Raw genomic sequence first — 20,960 nt, forward strand, 5'->3', positions numbered from 1 at the left:
ATTTACAATTCCTGCTTTATTTTATCTTTCTTACAGAAATGTCAGCCAAGGACAGCTCAGGAAAACTGCTTGCTCCCGAATCCTCTCCCCTCCAGCCCCACTGCCTGACAGCACTACTGCTTTTTGCACCCATTTCACAGCAAGGCAAGCTTTACTGTAAGGGAAACAGAGCACTGGAGCAGGCTGTTCAGAAAGGTTGTGAAGTCTCCTCTAGGTATGTGGATGCATCCCTGTGTGACCTGCCCTAGGTGATCCTGCTCTGGCAGAGGAGGTGGACTTGATGATCTCTGGAGGTCCCTTCCAATCCCTACCATTCTGTGACTCTGACTCTAAGCTGGTATCATGGTACCTGTCCCATTGGGTGCCTGGCAGAAGTCACATCCATGGGGGGACAGCCCAGCCCCGCCCAATGGCAGCATTTGGCAGAACACCCCACAAACCAAGAGGGATCAGTAAGAAGCAAAATCATTGCTGTTCTTCCTAAAATCACAGAATCATAGGATGTTCTGGGTTGGAAGTGACATTTAAGGTCATTCAGTCCAACCTGGCTGCAGTAAGCAGGGGCATCTGCAACTAGATCAGGTTGCTCAGAGCCGCAAACAACTTGACCTGGGAGGGCTCCAGGGGTGGGACATCTACCACCTCTCTGGGCAACCTGGGCCAGTGTCTCATGGTCCTCAGTGAAGAATTTCTTCCTTGTATCTAGTGTAAATCTCCCCCTTTTAATCTAAAACCACTACCCCTTGTACTGTCACAACAAGGCCTTGGCTAAAAACTTCCACCATCTTTCTTACCTGCCCCTTGAAGTACTAAAAGGCCACGATAAGGTCTCCCTGGAGCCTTTTCTTCTCCAGTCTGAACAACCCCAGCTCTCTCAGCCTGTCCTTAGAAGATGTGTCCCCACCCTGCAGCCTGCCCTTGGGCTTGGAAGTCAGTGCCAGCACCTTTGAAACTCACTTAGACAAGAGTATGCTCTGTCACGGTTCTGTAAGTCCCACAATAAAGAAAGTCTCCAGAATTAAAATAGCTGATTTAAAACAGACAGCAGCTTCAAGGATGAGGAAGGCCTGGAGGAGGGATGGCTTGTTCCCAATGACCATGATAGGAACAGTGTTTCCCCATGATTTCCATCCACGGACTGCCTATCCTTGTCCTGCAGAGGTGCTGGAGCTCCAGTGGGGCTGGGGAGCCAGTGTGGGATCAGCTGGAGCCCTTGTACCAGCATCTCCTCCAGCACTCCCTCCTCTCATGTCACCTGCACAGCCCAGGTGGGGTTGGGCTGGTGCTGCTCTGCCCTGCCCTGAATGAGACATGAGGACAATCCCCTGGCAGCATCCCACCCACCTGCCCAGAAGGCAGAGCAGGGGGAGGTGGCATCCATGGAGAGCATTGGTGAGATGTCACCGGGGTGTCACTGCCACTGCTCTGCACAGCAGGTACAGCCCCAACGCAGTCACAGCAGGATGTGAGGAGATGGCAAGATGACACTGGCCCTAAGAAAGTCCTTGGCAGCATCTTGGCTCACTGGATGAGGCCCTCAGGCAGCAGCAACGAGGTCTCACTGGTGCTGGCGAAAGGGGCTGCCCTGCTGCCCCGCACTTGTGCTCCTCTGCACCGCTCTGAGCCAGGAAGTGGGAGAAGCAGGATAGAGCTAAGCCAAGGCTGGTGTCCTTGACTTAGTGTAAACACTGCTCAGCAGAGGTATGACTCCAGCATGTTATCAACATTGTTCTCACACTGCACCCAAACCACAGCACTGTACCAGCTTGTAGGGAGAAAATTAACTCCATCCCAGCTGAAACCAGGGCAGGTGTCTAACTGCCTGCTGGGTTACACCACAGCAGCTCACCATGAACCCCACCGAGGCTGGGCCACCCCTGCTCTCTGGAAGGGCTCCTGTTCATCTTCCCAGCAGCCAAGCCCTTGCAGTCTTCTCCCCAGCCCTGCAGCTTTGGGGCCTGACGAAAGTCAGATTTGCCTTCCAGAGCCACACTCAGCAGCACCCTGGGGGACTCCAACCCTAGCACTTGGAGCAAGCCGTGACCTCACCTGCCTCCTCCCTGCTGCGGAAATGCTGGAATCCTTCTAAGTCTGCAGAGAGCAGGACTTGGAGAACAGGCTCCTGGGGGCAGAGAAAACTGGGCTGGGGGAGCCTGCTGCTTTGCCACTCTCTCTCCAGGGCTGTGAGCCTCCCAGCCAACTGAGGGCAGAGGATACAGCCCTTCCCTGCCACCCCCACATCTGGCAGCTGGGCTCAGATGCTGCAGCCTCCATCTTTGTGAGATGAAGACACTTGAGGTGATGAATGTGCTGCCAGAAGAGGTAGTAGCATCCTCATGGCAGGTGCCACCTGCAGAAGGCAGCTAGGCTGAGCCCATGGGTGCAGACCCTGCTGTGTTGAGCAGAGCAGACACCTGGAGCAAGGAGAAGCAGCAGGACACCACACGGAGGCTGCTTCCCACATACCTGCAGGCTGCAGAAGGCCAGGGGCAACCCATGCTTGCGCAGCTCCTGCAGCAGCTCTGCCAGCCCCACCACCACTGTGTAATCAATGCTGCTGATGTGGCAGCAGTCCAGGATGATGGAGCATGGTGGAGATGGTGCTGGAAAGAAGAACATACAGTCATGTCCCTGATGAGGCCAGAAATGACCGGCTCAGGACAGCCCTCAAGAGCCAGAGCTGTGTCTGGAAGGGGTGAAACAGCCTCAGGAAAGCAGCAGCAGGCAGGGGCTGGTCACCACCACAGGGAAGCTATGTTGCTGCTGCTTGCACCCACAGCCTAGAAGCAACACTTGGTACCCCAGCAGAAGTGATCCAGGTGGGCTTAGGGTTCCAGCCAAGTCCTCCGGACAAGCTGGCAGGCCAGGAAGCACTGTACCTGCCAGAGCGTGGCTGCACACAGTGTCCCGGAGGCACTCGATGGCTGGGAAGTGCAGGCTGCTCCCCGGCTGAACAAGGAGCACGTCCCCCTCTGACACCTGCACAAGATACCAGTGGAGGGGACAAGTTATGGGCATCTTGTCACCTTCCCCAAGAAAGGACAGTTGTCCATGTGACATAGCAAAGCACCTTCCCCCTGGATGAAGTGGGACATACAGGACCCTCCACTCCTCAGGGAACCCCTCCCCTGTTGCAGAATGGCTTGCAAAGACATGGTTCTACGGAACAATGGTTTGAACAAGAGCATGTAGGCCGCACTCCATCTTGTTATTTACTGCTCCCAGTAAGCTAGTGTGTTGATGCAGCCAGGCCACCGTGGCCTTGTAGCTGTGCTTGCAGCTGCCTGCAAAGGATAACAGGATACCAAAGCAAGGTCACTACGCCCTTACAGGCGATAACAAGTAAAGAAGAATGTAAAACAGAATTCTTGTGATTATCTCATCAGGATGGGAGAGCAGGATGTTTAACCGCAGAAGGTGGGGCTGGCAGCTAGGCTACTGTATATAAGAAGTGTCTGATGCTCAATAAAGTTGGATTTCGTGGATCATATTGATCGTTTGCGACCCCTTCTTGCGGCACTCCCCTGCACACACCCCAGCATCAGCAGGAACAGGGACAGCAATGCCTCCCTCTCCTGCTCTCAGCTCCTGAGATACTCCTTTCCTTGTGCTCCTTGAAAGGGTTCCCTGTGCTGCACTGACAGCAAGCTGGGGACACAGGAGACAGCAGGAGCAGGACAGAAACATCCTGTACCCCAATACCCCATGGCCCTCAGGAAGCCCTCTCCCAGCTCCCTGGTGAGCCCAGGTGGCCCTGCTGCAAGGGGAACCATGAAGCCCACCTTTATTGGAGGCCTAGCAATGGAGTAGAGCAGGAGAATCCCTGAGATCAGCACCCCAGCCACAATGCCATACTGGACTTCCCAGAAGCAGAGCAGGAACGTCACACAGAGGGGAACAAGGTCCAGCCCTGCAAGAGAGACAGCCCAGACGTGGCTGCACCTTGTCCTCATGCCACAGGGCCCTTTGGGACAGTGCCTGCTCTGCAGGTACAGCTGGGTGGCACCAGGGGTCAACAATCCCTGGCTTGTGGCCTCACTCTTAACCCGCCAGAGCCTCCTGAAGATCGCAGTGTCAAACATGGGGACCACAGCCGAGATGATGACAGCAGCCAGTGCTGCTTTGGGGATGTAGTAGAAGAGTGAGGTGAGGTATGCCAGCGAGAGCAGGACCAGGGTGCCTGCAGAAGGTATGGAGCACCTGAGCCATGGGGCCCCAATGCCCAGGGTGCCCAAGGGGAGCAGGTGCTGGGCATGGGGGCCTGCAGAGCAGCCCGTGGCAGGCTGGGGGGGCTCTACCTGTGATGAGCCCTCCCGCAGGGGTGCAGACCCCTGATTGTGCATTCACAGCTGTCCTGAAATGCAAAGCAACATGTCCCAGGCTGCACTGGGCTGGCTGGAGCTGGCAGCTGCCCCTACCTGCTGCCCCTACCTGCTGCCCAGAGACCCCACACAGGAAAACCACCCAGCCTGGCAGACCCCACCAGGGAGCAACATGAGCAAGCCCACTGCTCCCAGCTTGCAGAGCACGAGATGGGAAAGATCATCACAGGATGCATGCATAGCCTGGTAGCCAACACGGGCAGCTAGGGACCACGATGTGAGCTCAGGGACCCACAAGGGTCCACACAATCTTGTGTCCAAGATCATGCAGAGCCCACTCACTACATAACCCCAGCAAGCATCCTGTCACCCACCGGCCAAAGCTGCCTGTGATGGGATACGACGAGACGAAGGATCCCAGGATGTTGGCAAAGCCTGTGGTGAACAAGGAGAGGGGCTGAGTATGCAGCACCTATGCGAGGCACTGCTTAAGATCATGAGATGGGTCAGTGTCCCTGTCATCACCTCTTCCATCCCTGGGCTGGTACCCAGAGACAGATCTGAGCCTGTCCAGCCGTGTGAGCTGGGCTCAGGCTGCTCTGGAAATGGCTGTGCTGTGAAAAAGGCTTGGGCTAGGGGTAACATGCAAGACAAGAAAGGTAAAACTTCAGGTAGAGGTAGGATGGCTGAAATGGAGATCTCTGGTAGCTCAGGGGCTGTGGGACATGTGGATGCACTTGAGGCAGATCCCCAAGCCCTTCCCTCCAGCTCTGAGAGGCCTCTTACCCATAGCCAGCAGCTCCTGGTTGGGGTCAATCCTGTAATCGTTCTGCGAGGCTGAAAGGAGATGAGCAGCATCATCCTGAGCTTCCCATGGGCACAACCAGCCACAGATACAGAGCAGGGCCAGGAGTGCCTGGAACAGCCATGGGCTCCAGCCCCCAGCACACTCATGTGCAGGAGCACCCTGAGACAACACTCAGCTCCTGTGCAAACTTTGGTTGTGCATACCACAGGATCCTCCCAGCCCACAACCCAGTCAGGCATGGTGGAACTGCCTGACCAGGGGCAGTGGGTCAGCAGCACATAGTGGGACCCCTCCTGCCAGCCCATGCTATGAACTGGACTCACAAGCAGTCCAGTATCCAGTCCCTCCCACTGACCCTGTGGGAACAGCACCCCCCCAGCACCCCAAGCCCCTGCAGAGACCCCCTCCTGCCACTGCAGGAGCAGAAGCCTGGTGCAGCCATACCAAAAGCCTTGGCAATCGCAACGGTCTCCAGCAGGCCCATGAGTGGGACCACAGCCAGCCCGATCCCCATGTCCTGGGAAGGAAGGACGTGGTGAGTGTTGCCACCAAGGAATGAGAATCACCCCCCAGCAGAGCCTTCTGCTGTGCAGGGAGCCAGCAAATGCAGGAGTAAGGAGAGCAGCTGGCAGAGACTCCAGGCTCTGCTGGCCAGTCTGGCACCCACCTCCACCATGCTCCAGAAGGGGATGGTGCCATTGGGTGCAGCCATGGAGAAATGTGGCAGCTGGAAGGGAGGGAGGCCCTGGGGGATGCTGCCGGTGAGTGTGAGTGGCTGGGAGCCCATCACCTGGAAGGAGTAAGCAACCAGGCCAGCAAAAAGGACCACAAGGGCATTGCGTGCTGCAAGGGAGAGAGCAACTCTGAAAACCTGACTGGAGCTCAGGCTGAGGGGAGGGACAGCAGGAGGTAGGTTCTCAGGCTGCTGAGGTCTTCCAAGCATTAAGAAGGGGCATGCAGGGTGGCAGGACCATCCTTGGAACTTTGTCCTCCCCAGCCTACCTCCAGGTCTCAGCTCCTGCCAGCCAGAGCTTTACCAGTTTCAGGCTGTGTCTTCCCTGCCATGGAGAGGCAAGACCCCAGGAGTGATGTCTTGGGGGGGGGGGGGGGGGGGGGGGGAAGGCACAGCCAACCCACCTGTAGCAGAGGTCCAGACGATCAGGTAGCTGAGCCTGGCAGCCAGCGGCTCCGCACTGGCAGCTCGGGGCAGGTGACTCTTCATTGCCTGGAGCCCTGCCAGTGCAGCCAGGCAGGCCAGCCCCAAGACAGCATCCCCAGCCCTGCAACAGGAGCATCAATGCCAGTCCCAGTGTGCTGCAGGGCCCAGGGAGAGCTGCCCCAAAGCTCCATGGGAGGAAAAGTATGTGCCCAGGCACGTGACACAGCTCTGCCAGGAGGCGTATAGCTGGCAGGGACGTGGCTGGCACCTCCACACCACTGGCAAAATGTGTCACCTCCCTGGGGGGAACTGCATGCAAGGGACTAGGGGGTGTCCCCAGACAGCAGTACAAAGTTCATGGGTTTGTTGGCTCTTCTTAAACACGGAAGAAGGTCCTATGTTGACAGGCAGGATCTGCCTCCTCTCACTCCTGGCTGCTGTCCCACAGCTAGACAGGGAGGTATCTGCTGGCTGTGATGAAACTGACCCTGTGTGCCACTGCACTGTGTGTAAAACCCAGGCTGTGGCACAGACCCTGAACCAGGGGTGCAGCAAACAGGAGAGGGTGGGGCACATGGGGATGCCTAAGTTCCCTCTTATACTATCAAAAATTGGAGGAGAACTTTTCACAGAGACAGCCCCAAGGATGTGCCTGTCTTAGGGCTGCCAAAACCCTGCTGTACATAACTGGGAGCAGAAAACTCTTTACCATCTTGGGAACCCATGTGCTCCCCCATCTTCACATTTCCAGCTCAAATGGAAATGGCTGAGAACAAGTGCTTGTGTGTCAGCCCTGAGCAGGGAATGAGAAATCAGTCCAAGATGTGGCCAAAGAGATGGGGTATAAAGCAGCAGAGTGAGACCCCACAGGAGGAGAGAGCAGGGCAGATGTAGGGGCAGTGCTGACCTGGTCTCCCCAATCCTCCGCAGTGTCTCATACACCTGCAGGAAGAACTGCCGAGGGATCCCCTGCAGCCCCAGGATATTCTGTGTAGGAGGACAAAGCCTGGTGAAAGCCCAGCACAAGCCCTTATCCCAGCCCTGCCATCCCTCTGCACCCTGCTGAGAGCACCAGCCATGCCCTTGTGCCTTGGCATCAGCTCCCACTGTGACCGCAGCCATTAGCTAACGCTGGCCTGACACAGCCTGACGCCATCTCCTGGAGTCTCTGATTTTGGTCAACCACAAAGGAAGCACTGCAGCCCCAGAAGAGCTGGAGGGACTCAGGTCGCTGAGAGGGACCAGTGAGGAACCAGCTGAGCTGTAAACCCACTGTACCTGACAATCACCTATCACTTCCTGCCAGTGACCAAATCAACTGTTCTGGTTTTACTGGTGTCTTCAATGCCACCAGGTGGTCACATGCAGAGGTTGAATTCTGCTTGGTATGCTCAGAGCAGCACATTCAGGAACCCACCAGAACCACTGGCAGAGATCTGTGGCCCCTTGCCTCAAGCACATCCCCCAGGCCAGTGCTAAATATCTTAGCTCTGCAGAACAGGCAGCTCTGGAAGGGAGCAAAGGAGGTGTCCAGGGCAGACCAGAAGCCCCTACCTTGACTTGGTTGAAGCTAATGGTGATGGAAGCAGCTGATGTAAACCCTTTAATGACAGGGCAGGAGATAAAGTCCAGAAGGAAACCTGCATGGGACAAGAGACAGTAAAGACACTGCTGGCCCCAGCTGGGAGCACACACTGCTTGCATGCACACAGAGCTGTCGCAAGTCTTAGCAGGACAATCCCAGTGTCTTGGAGAGCACTGGGGCAGGGGGACAGCTAGATGGACACAACAACCACAGGGTGTACCCTAAAAATACAACCAGGCATGGCAAGCACATCTCACCGAGGTGCAGGAGCCCCATGGCCAGCTGGATACAGCCGGAGAGTAAGGTGAGCAGGATGGCATAGACAGGCTCATGGAAGGCATAAGAAGACACAAGCAGCGACATGATGGCCGTGGGACCCAGCGTCACGTCCTTGGCGGTGCCCAGGAAGCAGTAGACAAAGCAGCCCATGAAGGAAGAATAGAGGCCATACTGCACGGGGACAAGAGCAACACCAGCATGACAGTCAGAGCTGAGAGATGCCAGGCACCTCCAGGACGAGGAGGACTGAGCTGTTCTCAGGTGCCTCCGGTGCCTGCAGCCAGCCCTAAGCAAACACACGGCGTCTGCACCGTCCCGACCCGGAAAATGGATGACTGCACAGGACCAGCCCTCGGCCACTGGCTGCCCAGCCCTGCCCGCCCTAATGCCACAGGCTGTGGTCAGCGAGCAGGTGTCCCCTAGCATCCAGGGCTGCGGGGCACTGTCACCCACCTGCAGAGGCAGCCCGGCGACCTCGGCGTAGGCCAGTGCCTGCGGCACGACGGTGAGCCCCACGGTCAGGCCGGCCATCAGGTCCAGCTGCAGCCAGGACAGGGAATAGTGCGGGAGCCAGCGCAGGATGGGCAGCTTCGCCCGTACACCCGGGCACCCGCAGTTCTGCCCCGGGTGCCACGCACCCTGAGCTGCCATGGCCAGGACAGTGGCCACCAGCCCGGTCACCTCTAGCCGCCGGGACCTTCTGCACAAGCCACGGGGGCCAGAGCTCCCGGGTCGCCGGGGGAGCAGAGGGACCGAGGGCTCGCCGTCGGCCCGGGACCGACTGGCTCGGGCACCTCCGCGGGGTCGGGGACCTGAAGGGAGGTTCCGCCGGAGCTGCGCGGGAGCCCCGTAGCCACCCCTCGTTTCAGCCGCGGGCTCCCGGCGGCTCCGCCCGGGCCGGATCTGAGCCACCGGGGCTGCCTCATGTGACCGGGGCAGAGGAGGAGCCGCGACGGCGGGAGGACCCGCTGAGTGCCGCCGAGCCTCGCCGCCGGCGCCCGGCCTCTGCCGGTGTCGGTGCCGGTACCGCTGCCATGCGGCATTTGGCGCTGCTGTTGCTGTTGGCCCCGCTCGGGACCGGCGGAACACCGGCTCCGGCCCGCAATGTGCTGCTCCTCCTGGGTAAGTGCGACTGCCGGCCCGGCGGAGCCCCGCGACCAGCCCCGCGGCGGGGTACCTCTGCCCGGAGCTCTGGACGGCCCCCGGGCAGGGGAGGGACGGCCTCGGGGGTTCCGCAGCATCCCGTCTGCTGGGATGGTTCGGATCAACTTCAGCCCAGGAGTGATCCCAGAGTCATTAGTGTCCCCCGGGCTTTGCCACCCCGCATCGTTAGGGACACACCAGGGGGCTGTCCCGGTGCTGCTGGGCTCACCCTGTACCCCTCCCGCTGCAGCAGATGACGGTGGCTTTGAGAGTGGCACCTACAATAACTCGGCAATCCGGACACCCAACCTGGACGCCCTGGCCCGGCGCAGTGTGATCTTCCAGAACGCCTTCACCTCTGTCAGCAGCTGCTCTCCGAGCCGGGCCAGCATACTGACTGGCTTACCCCAGGTAGGGGCACTGCCACTCTGCAGTGGGCACAGTAGGCCAGAGCCAGTGAACATCCAGCGTGGTCACAGGACCTGGCAATCCCCGCCTCTCCGGTCTACTGACCCACTCTCCCCTGCTCCCTGCAACCTGCTTCCCATGCACATGTACTTGGTGCATGGCTGGACTGGTTTGGGAGCCAGGCTGGCAAGCATTGTCCAACTATGCTGTTTTCCCTGGTCTACAGCACCAGAACGGGATGTATGGGCTGCACCAGGATGTACACCACTTCAACTCCTTCGACAGCGTGAGGAGCCTGCCCCAGCTGCTCAGCCAAGCACACATCCGGACAGGTAGGGAGCTCAGGGCAGGTGACACAAGCAGGGAACGTCCTACCCTGTGCACTGAACCCCACCAAATGAGAAAGCTTGAGTCCTAACTCATCTGCAAGCTGGAGAGTACCAACATACCCATGCTTCGTGCTGACACCTGCACCTTGCTTTTCTTGCCCCCACCACTGCTCCTCTGCCATCCCTCTTATAGCTCAACTCTACTTCCAGTCCCCATCCTGCATGGTCCTGGTTCACACAAGGCTTGTGCTTGATACAAACATCCACCCAGACTGCTCAGCTGCTCTAGTGCTTACCCATTCCTGTGACCTGGGGCAGCATCATCCCCAGATGGGTCTCGTTTTCTACCAGACCCAGAAGTGCCTCTGCAACTGTCAGAAATGACTGGAGAAGCCACCAGCATTTTCCACTCTCAGCTGAGCACAGGACATGCTGGAGCAGATCAGCTGCATCAGCCTCCAGGGAGGAGACAGCAGCAGCCAGTATCCCAGCCCCTGCTTTAGGCACACCCTGTGTCTGTGTTCTTGCAGGGATAATTGGGAAGAAGCATGTGGGACCCGAGGCTGTCTACCCCTTCGACTTTGCCTACACAGAGGAGAACAGTTCGGTCTTGCAGGTGGGGAGAAACATCACTCGAATCAAAGCGCTTGTAAGGCAGTTCCTGCAGAGCCAGGATGAGAGGTGAGCTGGACCCTGTGCTCCGGGGGTGAGCTGCAAGGGGGCACAGGAGAGGAGAAGGAAACCAGCCACGCTGAACCTGTGTCACAGAATCACAGAATGTTAAGGGCTGGAAGGGACCTCGAAAGATCATCCAGTCCAACCCCCCTGGCAGAGCAGGATCACTTACATCAAATCACACAGGAATGCATCCAGGCGGGTTTTGAATGGGAGGGAGACTCCACAATCCCCCATGGCAACCTGTCCCAGTTGGTCACAAATAGAAAGGGACACCTTGTCGATGGAATCTTCCCAGTGACACCAGCTCCCAGGGACGGTCTCATGGGGTATGGGCAGACCTTTGCTACACCTCCTCCACCCTCTCCATCTCTAGGCCTTTCTTCCTCTATGTGGCCTTCCATGACCCGCACCGCTGCGGGCACTCCCAGCCCCAATATGGGCCATTCTGTGAGAAATTCGGCAACGGAGAGAGCGGCATGGGCTGGATCCCTGACTGGAAGCCACAGATCTACCGCCCAGAGCATGTGCAGGTGGGAGCCTGTGGGGCTGTGTGGGACTATATGGGGCTTAGTGAAGCTATATGGGGTTGTAGGGGACTGCATATAGGGACTGCACATGACAGCAGTGTCTGCTGGAGCCAGGGTGGCTGTGGGCTGGCCCCCATCTTGGTCACTGCCATCAGTGTTATGGACAAGAGCTGGTGAAGGCTGCCCCAGCCTACCCACAGCCTCCTTCCTCATGGCAGCCATGTGCCACTTTTATTTCTCCATTTAGGTCCCCCACTTTGTTCCAGACACACCAGCTGCCCGGGCGGACCTGGCAGCCCAGTACACAACCATTGGGCGCATGGACCAAGGTAAGAGCCACAGGGGCCAGGCTGGCACCAGTGAGCACCACAGTCCCCTCATCCTCCTTCAGCTCTGTTTCTCTGTCTGCAGGGATTGGGCTGGTCCTGGAGGAGCTGCAGCATGCTGGCTTCCACAACAGCACACTGGTGATCTACACCTCTGACAATGGCATCCCCTTCCCCAGCGGCAGGACCAACCTCTACCGGTCAGGCACTGCTGAGCCCCTGCTAATCTCCTCCCCAGAGCACACCCAGCGCTGGGGACAGGTCAGCCAGGCCTTTGCCACACTCCTGGGTAAGAGCCCACATGCCCCATGAGGGAGCAGGGTGGGAGCTGGTTCCCACCTTCCTCACACTGGGTCCTGTCCCAGAGGACAGCCGCTAGCCCTTGGCATTGGCACAGCCAGCCCCAGGAAGGGAGAGGAGGGATGGCAGACCAGCAAGAACGCCAACATAGAATCACAGAATGGTTTGAGTTAGAAGGAACCTTTAAAGGTTGTTTAGTCCAAACTCCCTGCAGTGAGCAGGGACATCTTCAACTGAAACAGGTTGTTCAGTGCCCTGTCCAACCTGACCTAGAATGTTCCCAGGGATGGGGCATCTACCACCCCTCTGGACAACTTGGGACAGTGTAAAAAGCATCTTCCTTCTATCTAGTCTAAATTGCTCCTCTTTCAGTTTGAAACTGTTGCCCCCTGTCCTGTCACCAGCAGCTCTTGCTAAAAAGTCTATAGGAAAGAACCATCCTTCTGATGGGCTCCCTTTAATTACTGGAAGGCTTCAATAACTTCTCCCCAGGGCCTCCTCCTCATCCCAGGGCCCCTTCTGCCCTTCTCCGTGACTGCTTTCTTCCCACAGGTACCAGCCCCTCCTCTCACCTTTCTTTTCCCCTGCAGATCTCACACCGACCATTTTGGACTGGTTCTCCATCCCCTACCCTTCTTACAGCATCTTTGGCAAGAAGCAGGTGCAGCTCACTGGAAAGTCTCTCCTGCCAGCGCTGGAGTCAGAGCAGCCCTGGGACACTGCCTTCAGCAGCCAGAGCCACCACGAGGTGACCATGTACTACCCCATGCGAGCGATCCAGCACCAGCAGTTCCGCCTCATTCACAACCTCAACTACAAGATGCCCTTTCCCATCGACCAGGACTTCTACATCTCACCCACGTTCCAAGACCTGCTCAACCGCACCAGGGCCGGGCAGCCGACCCACTGGAACAAGTCCCTGCGCCAGTACTACTACAGGGAGCGCTGGGAGCTCTTTGACTGCAGCCACGACCCCACTGAGAGCCAGAACCTGGCCTCCGACCCCAACTACGCTGCTGTCTTCCAGATGCTTCGCACACAGCTCTTGAAGTGGCAGTGGGACACGGGGGACCCCTGGGTGTGTGCCCCTGATGCTGTCCTGGAGGAGAAACTGAGCCCCCAGTGCCGGCCACTGCACAATGAGCTGTGAGCATCACCTCTGCCTGGCGTCCCCATTGCCAGGGGACAGCCATGTGCTGCCCATCAGGCACAAGTGGGTTGGAGCAGGATCCTGGCTGGGCCAGTCCCAAAAGCCCTGGGTAATGCCCTGAGGCTCTGCTCTCTGTATTGCGCATACTGCCTGGTCTTGGAGCATTGAGGGATCCTGTTCTCCATCAGAGGAGCCTTAGGGACAGGTTGCTCCTCAAGGAAGCCTCTGGAAGAGAGGGCTCCATTTGTACTTGGAGCTGAGTATGCCTGGGACAGCTCCTGGCACTGTGGTGTCTGTGTGGCACTGCTTGCTGCAGGTACCAGTGAGGAGGTGGCAGGGATATGGTTTTATGTAACAAAATACACAAAGTGCCCAAAATACACTGAGTGACAGTGTCTGCTCCTTCCCTGCACAGCACAGGCTCGACCAGAGCCAGCCTGAGCTGGGGGTCCCCAAGAGCAGCAGTCCATGAGCTCAGAGCAGCTGGACAGATGGGATAAGGGGCTCTGTGGCACAGCCAGGGCTGCAGGAGCAGCCAGGGGTTCCCCCAGTGCTCTGGGAAATGGGGTGAAGCCTGCAACAGGTGCAAGTGTTCTTGCTGGGGGCCCAGGGATGGAGCTGGGGAGGACTGCAGCCAGGGTGGGCTGAGCCACGGTGGATTGAAGCCTGGGTGGGCTGAATTGGTGGGGATTCTAATAAGGGTGGGCTGAGTCAGGGCTCAGCAGCACTTTCAGGACAGGCAGCAGCAGAGAGGCACATGGACACAGCTTTGGGCTGCTCCCGGCAAACAGCAGCTTTATTCACAACACTGTACTGATCCCACTCCCCCCAAAAAGCAGCCAGAAGATTCCCCACAGTCCCTCCACAGGTTACCAGCTCTGCCTGTTAACAGGTTTGCTGTCTCCCAAGGCACTTTGGTGTTTTTTCCCCATTTTGGAAGAGGTAAGAGATTCCCCATCCCAAGGGGCTGTGCAAGGCCTGCCACTACAAGTCCAGTGCACACACTCATGAACTCACATGAAGAAGGAAGATAAATCCCAGGAGCTGAATTGCATGGAGAAGCAGCAGCAACTCTGGTTCTCCACAGGACAGCATGGATTAGGCTCCAGAGATGGAGGGAACAGAATTCTCTCTCCCTGCTGAGCAGCTCCGATCCAGCCTGGGCTCAGGACCACGTGATCACAAACTGCTCCCACATGGGCAGTGATACAGGGACTTTCAGCACCTGAGGGGGAGAAGGAAGGGTCAGCACATTGAGGACTGGCCAAGACAGAGCCTGAAGGGTGTCAGGGCCAAGGGGTGTCCTGTCGTCCTCAGGGTGCACACAGAGATGCAGCCTGGCATGGCCCCAGTCTTGCAGACCCCCTAGAAAACATGCCCACAGCAGAGAGCTCAAGCAGCAGAGCTTTGCCACTGCTCTCTGCAGAGCTCCAGCCCCATCACCATATAGTGTTTCCATCCATCTCCTCCTCGTCACCTTTTGTGTTCTAATCCAGCCCCAGAACAGGAACCCAACCCATGCTGGGCAGGGCTTTACACTCCTTGATGCCAACACAGCAGGTACTCGTGCCATCACTGGGACTAAAACTTGCCAGCTCCCTAGCTGAGCCCTGGATCCCCACCCAGCTGACAGCTCCCCACCACCATCACCCCCTCCCATGACAGGGTTGAGCACTCACCTGGGTGTCACTGCGGTAAGAGAAGTCACCCACAAGGGCACCATTGGCCAGCACTTGCTGGGGAGGGCTGGTGACACCCAGCACAGTGACAGCCTCCAGCAGGACTCCATCGAGGTGAGCACTAGCCTGTAGCAGTTGGCTGAGCACAGCACCCTGTGGGGACAGAGGACTGTCACCCTGCACACACCCAGGGCTTCTGCATGTGCCCTGCCCAGTACACTGCCTATCTGCAGGGCACTGATCCTGGGGAGGTAGGCATGCTGCCATCACTGGAGAGCAGCAAAGCAGCAAAGCTGTCAGAAGGACAGGACTGGGCATCATCCACTGCTGTGCAAGATGACAGCAGCAAGCTCTCTGGAGTAGCATCATTCCCCCCTAAAAGGGCTCCCAGCAGGGTGGAGCCCTCATGGGATCCCACCACCCACACAGTGCTGTAGCTGCTCAGTCTGGCACTTTTGGCACGACAGCTTGGCTGCACCAGGGCATGGTGCTGCCCATGACGTTTCCCACAGACACCAGGACCTACATGTGGCAGTCAATGTCTGGATGCCCCTCACCAGCAGTCCCTCCTCACTCACATGTGTGGCCAGGAAGAGGATCTCAGTGTAGTCCCCATTCTCAAAGCTCTGCCAGCTCTCTCCATCATCCCAGAACAGGTCTCCTCTGGCAAAGCCATCTGGTGTCAGTGCCACAACCAAGGCCATGCCCTTCTTGCGGGACTGGGCAGTGCTGAATGCAGGCTCCTGGGGCACAGGATCAGGAACAGCTCTAACACTGCCTGAGCTGCTTTCCCCCCACCCCTGCTGAGCATCACAGGCTTGGCAATGTCCAGTCTGCTGGTGACTGTGTCACAGCCCTCTGCCCTGCCCCATCACAGGCAGGGGCTGGCCAGGCAGGTTGCAGTGGCATCACCACAGTGCTGAAGGGCTCACCTGCAAGGGCAGGATGTACCCAGCACGGACATGAACATTAATAGTGTCCAGGGGAGCTGGTAAGAGGATCCACTGTCCCTTGCTGTGGATGGTAGAGTCCTAAACAACAAGAGGAACGAGCACGCATAAGGCACAGTGTGGCCAAGAGGGTCCCAACCCAAGGTGGCTGATCTTGAATGGCCATGAGCAAAGGCAGGCAAGGCACAGCCCTGGGGGGCGGATACCAGCAATGGGGTGCAGGAACGCACTGTGTGCCCCCTGAAAGCCCCGAGGCAGCGAAAGGGAGCACCCACCCCTGTGAGGCTGTACCACGTCCCCGCCGGGAAGTAGCCACTGACTTTGGTCTTTCCTGCCTCCAGCACAGGTGTGATGAGCAGCCCCCCACCCCACATGAGCTGGCGGTCCACAGTCCATGTGTTGGGGTCCTTAGGGAACCTGGAGAAGGATGGGGAGGGGTAGTGTAGCACCAGGGAGAAACTGCAGCCACCTCCTGCTGAGCCTGGCACCCCTCAGCCCCATCCAGGCTGGCACTCACTCGAGGAAGAGAGGCCGTGCCACCGTCTCCCCAGCCGAGTGAGCTCGGTGGAAGAGGCTGTAGAGGAAGGGCAGAAGGGAGTAGCGGAGGTGGAGAGCACTCCTCATGGCTGCCTGGGCGGCTGGGCTGAAGGCATATGGCTCCTGTGGCTGCAGGAGAGAGGCCGAAGGAGGATGCTCAGAGCACACAGGCAGGAACACCAGGGACATGGGGTGGAGACCTGCAAGGCACAAGCCTGGCACCGATGGCACATGCCCCAACAGCTTCACCAGCCTCTTTCCCCCGCAGGCAGGGCAGCTGCTTGCACAACCCCAGAGCATCCACCCCTGCCCCATCCACCCAGCCACTGCCCTGCCCACTGCCTGCTGGGCGAGGCTGCTCACCCGGGCACCGTGGTCGTTGTGATTCCTCATGAAGGGGTAGAAGGCTCCCAGCTGGGTCCAGCGCACACACAGCTCCTCGGACGTGTCACCAGCGAAGCCACAGATGTCAGCACCCACCAGTGGCACTCCAAAGAGGTTGAAGAGCAGCACTTCTGTGGAGGGGGCACAGAGGGCATCAGGGGCACGGAGAAGCCCCCAGCTATGGGGGAAGTGCAGGGGGGAAGTGGTGGTGGATGTGACTCTAGGACCCTGCAGCCTACCTGGTACAGAGTAGTACAGCTGCTCCCAGGTGCTGCTAACATCCCCTGTCCAGTGCCCTGCGTAGTGCCCATGCCCAGCAAACGTGGAGCGCGAGATGACGAAGGGACGCTTGCCACGGATCCTCAGCAGTGCGCTGTGGGCAGGACAGGTTCTGCTCAGCACCACTCAAGACAGGGAAGGGGCTCCCAGCAGCTCCCAGCAGCTAGAAGCAGCTCCCAGCAGCACCACAGACCAAGTATATGCCAGGGCAGACATCTAGTGCCATCTCATCCATGGGGCAGGTGACACAGGACAGTGCTCAGGACACAATTCCCCAGCCCAGGAGCCAGCATGGCCACACTGCACCAGCTCCAGCCCCATCCAGCACTGGGCCATCAGCAGCAGGTAGCAGCATTATAAATCAAACCCTCACCCACCCACCAAACACCCACCACGCCCCAACTGCCCACACTGCAATGCAGGCTCCTGGCTCTGGCATCTCCTGGGATGTACTTCAACTCCTCCTGGGCAGCTGGAGCTGTGGCACGAGCCCCAGGCTTACTTGTGGGTGGCGATGGCCTCGGTCAGCCCATAGAGGCTATGCAGGTTGTAGTGGGAGGAGAGGTACTGCTGGCTGGAGGCACAGATGGTCCCAGCTTGGAGGCGTCCTCCAAACACACCTGCATGGGAGAGGTGGTGGCTCAGAGCCCACTTGGTGGGAACTGGAGCATGCCCTGGGCTCCTCCTGGGGCTCCCTGTACCTGGCACATAGAGTGGCTGCTCCAGGTTGTTGTTGGGGCAGCCATCCTGGGAGCCATCCACAAAGTTTGAGGGCTCGTTCATGTCCTTTGGAAGGAAGGGAAAGGGAGGGAAATGATGGGATGTTCTCTCTGACATGCTGGAGCCGAGCCAGGGAGCCACAGCTGGCAGGTTTGTGGGGGACACTCACAATCCACATGCCATCGAAGGGCACTTGGTCATGGAAGTCCTTCACCATGTCATGCCACCACTCATGAGTCTCTGGGTTGGTGAAGTCTGGGAAGACTGTTGGACCTGGCCAGACCTGAAGGAGGGAGACAGCAACAGGCAAAGACCTGCTGTCCTCAGGCCCTCTGCACCCCACAGTCCCCATGTGTCACCCCATTCTCCAACACAGTCACTGCATGGGTGTTGCTCTCGGGGTTCTTCCCAACATAGCTGCCTCCCACAAGGACTGGGGCTGCTCCCCACACTCACCTTCCCAATCAGGGGCTGCCCTGTGGTGTTTCTGATGAACACCCCTCGCTTCAGTCCCTCGTCGTAGGGCTTGTAGGTGCCAGGAGGCCCTGAGCTGCTGATCCCAGCATCCTGGCAGGGCACAAAGCCAGGGCTTCACCAGCAAGGGCAGGGAACAGCCTCCCTCACCCTCCTCACAGGAAGCTCCATCATTGCTCACGGGGGCATCTGGGAGTCTCAGTACCAGCCCACCCGTGTAGGAGCTCCAGCACAGCCAAGGATGTCACTCACCACGATCATGATGTACCTCAGGCCACGGCGGTGGAAGTCCTGCACCATCTCTGGGTAGTCCTTAAAGCTTTTCTTGTTGAAGGTGAAATCCCTCTTGGCATCTGCATAATCCAGGTCATTCCACTGCACATCCTGGGGATGGTGGCACTGGCACTCAGTAAGGAGCAGGGACCCCTGGATGCTGCCACAAGACCCCAGCCCTACAAGGGCTCTCCATCAGCCCCTCCATGGCCACTTTTGGGCAGAGACTTCAGGGAGCAGCCAAGACCTACCTGAGGGAAGCGAGCTGCTGACATATTGGCCACGACCTGCCGGGTGATGTTGGTGGAGGAGTATCCCCAGCGGCAGAGATGGAAGCCCAGGCCCCAGTATGGGGGCATGAAGGGGTACCCTGGAAGCCAGGAGGGTGCGTGCTGGCCAGGTGGACCCAGGGACAGCCCAGCATCATGCTCCCCTGCAGTGTTGCTCTGCGCTGCTGGCCCCATTGTGCCATGTGCAGCATCCCAGCAAAGCCACCCCAGGAGGTCCCATGCTCCCCAACCACAGCTTGGCCCTACCCACAACATCCAGGTACTGCCGCACCACACTCTTGGGATCAGGGCCCAGGAAGATGTAGAAGTCCAGGATCCCACCTGTTGTGCGCCAGGTCAGGGCTGGGCTGGGCTGCAGCAGCACATCTGGGGAAGCACAAGCATGGGATGAACAAGATGAGGACGAGGACAGGAGCCAAGCCTGTGCCCAGCACCTCCACAGGACTCACCCATTGCATTGCTGTTCAGCAGAAAGACACCATGAGCTGAACCACCATCCTCCATCCCCAGGTAGAAAGGGTGGGAGCCATAGAGGTTGACCTGGGGCTGGACCAGAGCACAGTGTGGTGCCAGCAAGACTCCACCAGAGACCCTGGCACAGCACCCACCCACCCACTCGCCTGCCCCTTGCCTCTGCCCAGAAGCACTGTCACATCTTAAGGTGTAAACCCAGGGCTTGCAGCCCCAAACACTGCCTGAGTCAGCAGAGCTCTGCCCCAGCACCATCCCTGGACCATACAGGGAAAAGCAGCTTGAGCAGCACAGGGCCCGGAGGAGGACAAAGCCCCACCTGGGGACAATGGTCTCACAGGCTTGCCCAAGGCAGAGGACAGGTCCCAGAGCTCAGCAGGCATGGACACCTTTCCCCAGCCCTGGTCAATGCATGAGAGGCCATAAGGCCACCCCTGTAAGTGCAAGCGAGCCATCTCCCTTTCCCTTAGCCCTGTCCCATACCACAGGTGCCATGTCCCGATTCCAGAGGGTGACCCTGGTCCATGCTGTGTCGAGCATTAGAGGTGTCAGGTGCTCCCCCAGCCCAGAAACAAAACGAGAGGGCAAGGAGGTGGAGATCTGCAGAAACTGGTCTGCGAAGAAGAGGGGAGCGATGGTGGTGTTCAGCCTGCCAGAGAGAAAGGGACACTCCAGCAAACAGCCCTGGCAACCAGGGAGGAGGCAGCACCGAGCTGAGGACAGCCAGCCTTGGGGAGGGACACAGATACTCATCACCAAGTGAAATAAAATCAGATTTTGGCCGAGAGCTGGGACACCCTTCCCCGCCCCCGAACTGCAGAGGGGGTCACGACAAAACCCCTGCAGCTGCTGACTGCCACCCTGCTGCTGTGCCCCCTGCAGCACCCTGGCTCCCGCTACCCACATCACTGGGGCTGGCGTCAGGTCCCACTTCCAGCCCCAGTCCCTGCGGGAAGGCAAGGGAAGCCTTCGTCCAGCTCGGGGCACTTACAAGACCTGCCCGTCCCGCTGCCGGTAGACGACGAGGCCGAAGGGATCCTGGTTCACCTGCACCTCGTAGAGCGTGGAGGTGGCTGGCCCGCTGGCCCGCGGTGTGGCCAGCGGCACCTCGTAGCGCTGCCGGGCCGCGTCCCGCAGCTGCCGGGGCAGAGACCGGGGGTTAGCGGGGGGGCAGGGCCGGACCCACGGCCAAGGTGGGGGTCAGGGCGCACCGTGAAGCGCAGGCGGGTGGCGGTCTCCAGCGCCAGGTCCAGCCGCAGGCAGCCCACGTCCCCCGGCAGGAAGCTAGAAGCTACGCGGCGGAGCCGGGCGGTGTAGCCGGTGGCGGTGGCTGTCAGGTTCTCCGCCCGGTAGCTCCGGTAGCCATGGGGAAAGAAGCACCAGGGTGGGCCAGGACCGGGACCGGCGGGCACGTAGCAGCAGCCTCGCGCTTCGCAGTCCTCCCGGGACAGGAGCCGCTCGGGGCCGCAGTCGAAACGACCGGCCGGGGGCAAGTCGCAGCTGGCAGCCCCAGGGCTGCAAGCCGCAGCGGAGACCAGCAGAGACAGCAGCAGCACGGCAGCAGCGGCTAGGGGCCGCGGCCCCTGCATGGCCTCGCCAGCCCGGCCTCCCGGTAGTGCGGCGGTAGCGATCCGCGTCACGCCACTGGCTGCGGGGCGGGGCCGGCCCCGAGCACCGCGCCAGCCCCGAGCACCGCGCCAGGCCCGGGTGGGACCCGTCCCCTTCTGGGAGCCGCTGAGCGCCCGCAGCCGCCGCCGCTTAGAGCGTAAGCAGAAGCCGGGGGGAGAGCGGCGGCTGGGGCAGCTGCTCCAGCCAGAAAGTCAAGGCAGCACCTGCCCCAAACCTCCATCGCGGAAGCGATGAACCTCCCATTTACAGCAAAACGGAAA

The 20,960-nt window shown here is 59.1% G+C and overlaps 3 protein-coding genes across 3 annotated transcripts; 1 reads left to right on the forward strand and 2 right to left on the reverse strand.

Moving 5' to 3' along the window:
- Positions 1 to 621: 621 nt before the first annotated feature.
- On the reverse strand, positions 622 to 9,039 carry SLC26A11 (solute carrier family 26 member 11). Its single transcript, XM_054170691.1, has 16 exons — positions 8,607 to 9,039; positions 8,132 to 8,324; positions 7,844 to 7,929; positions 7,197 to 7,276; positions 6,268 to 6,410; positions 5,798 to 5,973; positions 5,575 to 5,647; positions 5,109 to 5,159; positions 4,697 to 4,757; positions 4,299 to 4,354; positions 4,040 to 4,180; positions 3,783 to 3,910; positions 2,880 to 2,979; positions 2,467 to 2,603; positions 2,050 to 2,122; positions 622 to 1,619 (listed from the first exon to the last, which is right to left on the reverse strand). Exons 1-16 carry the CDS (start codon positions 8,802 to 8,804, stop codon positions 1,522 to 1,524), a joined length of 1,794 nt encoding a protein of 597 aa, XP_054026666.1. The 5' UTR covers positions 8,805 to 9,039; the 3' UTR covers positions 622 to 1,521.
- A 100-nt stretch (positions 9,040 to 9,139) lies between these two features.
- SGSH (N-sulfoglucosamine sulfohydrolase) lies at positions 9,140 to 13,381 on the forward strand. The gene is made up of 8 exons (XM_009897986.2): positions 9,140 to 9,275; positions 9,547 to 9,707; positions 9,931 to 10,036; positions 10,564 to 10,714; positions 11,085 to 11,241; positions 11,486 to 11,567; positions 11,650 to 11,853; positions 12,455 to 13,381. The coding sequence occupies exons 1-8, from the start codon at positions 9,188 to 9,190 to the stop codon at positions 13,012 to 13,014; spliced, it is 1,509 nt and encodes a 502-aa protein (XP_009896288.2). The 5' UTR covers positions 9,140 to 9,187; the 3' UTR covers positions 13,015 to 13,381.
- A 444-nt stretch (positions 13,382 to 13,825) lies between these two features.
- GAA (alpha glucosidase) lies at positions 13,826 to 20,920 on the reverse strand. Its single transcript, XM_054171094.1, has 20 exons — positions 20,915 to 20,920; positions 20,283 to 20,828; positions 20,063 to 20,208; positions 19,555 to 19,720; positions 19,050 to 19,146; positions 18,847 to 18,966; positions 18,562 to 18,680; positions 18,290 to 18,421; positions 18,020 to 18,130; positions 17,733 to 17,846; positions 17,545 to 17,629; positions 17,346 to 17,463; positions 16,804 to 16,937; positions 16,544 to 16,695; positions 16,161 to 16,309; positions 15,919 to 16,060; positions 15,626 to 15,724; positions 15,272 to 15,436; positions 14,694 to 14,846; positions 13,826 to 14,239 (listed from the first exon to the last, which is right to left on the reverse strand). The coding sequence occupies exons 1-20, from the start codon at positions 20,918 to 20,920 to the stop codon at positions 14,180 to 14,182; spliced, it is 2,814 nt and encodes a 937-aa protein (XP_054027069.1). The 3' UTR covers positions 13,826 to 14,179.
- Between the last annotated feature and the right edge of the window lie 40 nt (positions 20,921 to 20,960).

Source organism: Dryobates pubescens, chromosome 20, assembly GCF_014839835.1.
Source record: "Dryobates pubescens isolate bDryPub1 chromosome 20, bDryPub1.pri, whole genome shotgun sequence".
Taxonomy (NCBI): domain Eukaryota; kingdom Metazoa; phylum Chordata; class Aves; order Piciformes; family Picidae; genus Dryobates; species Dryobates pubescens.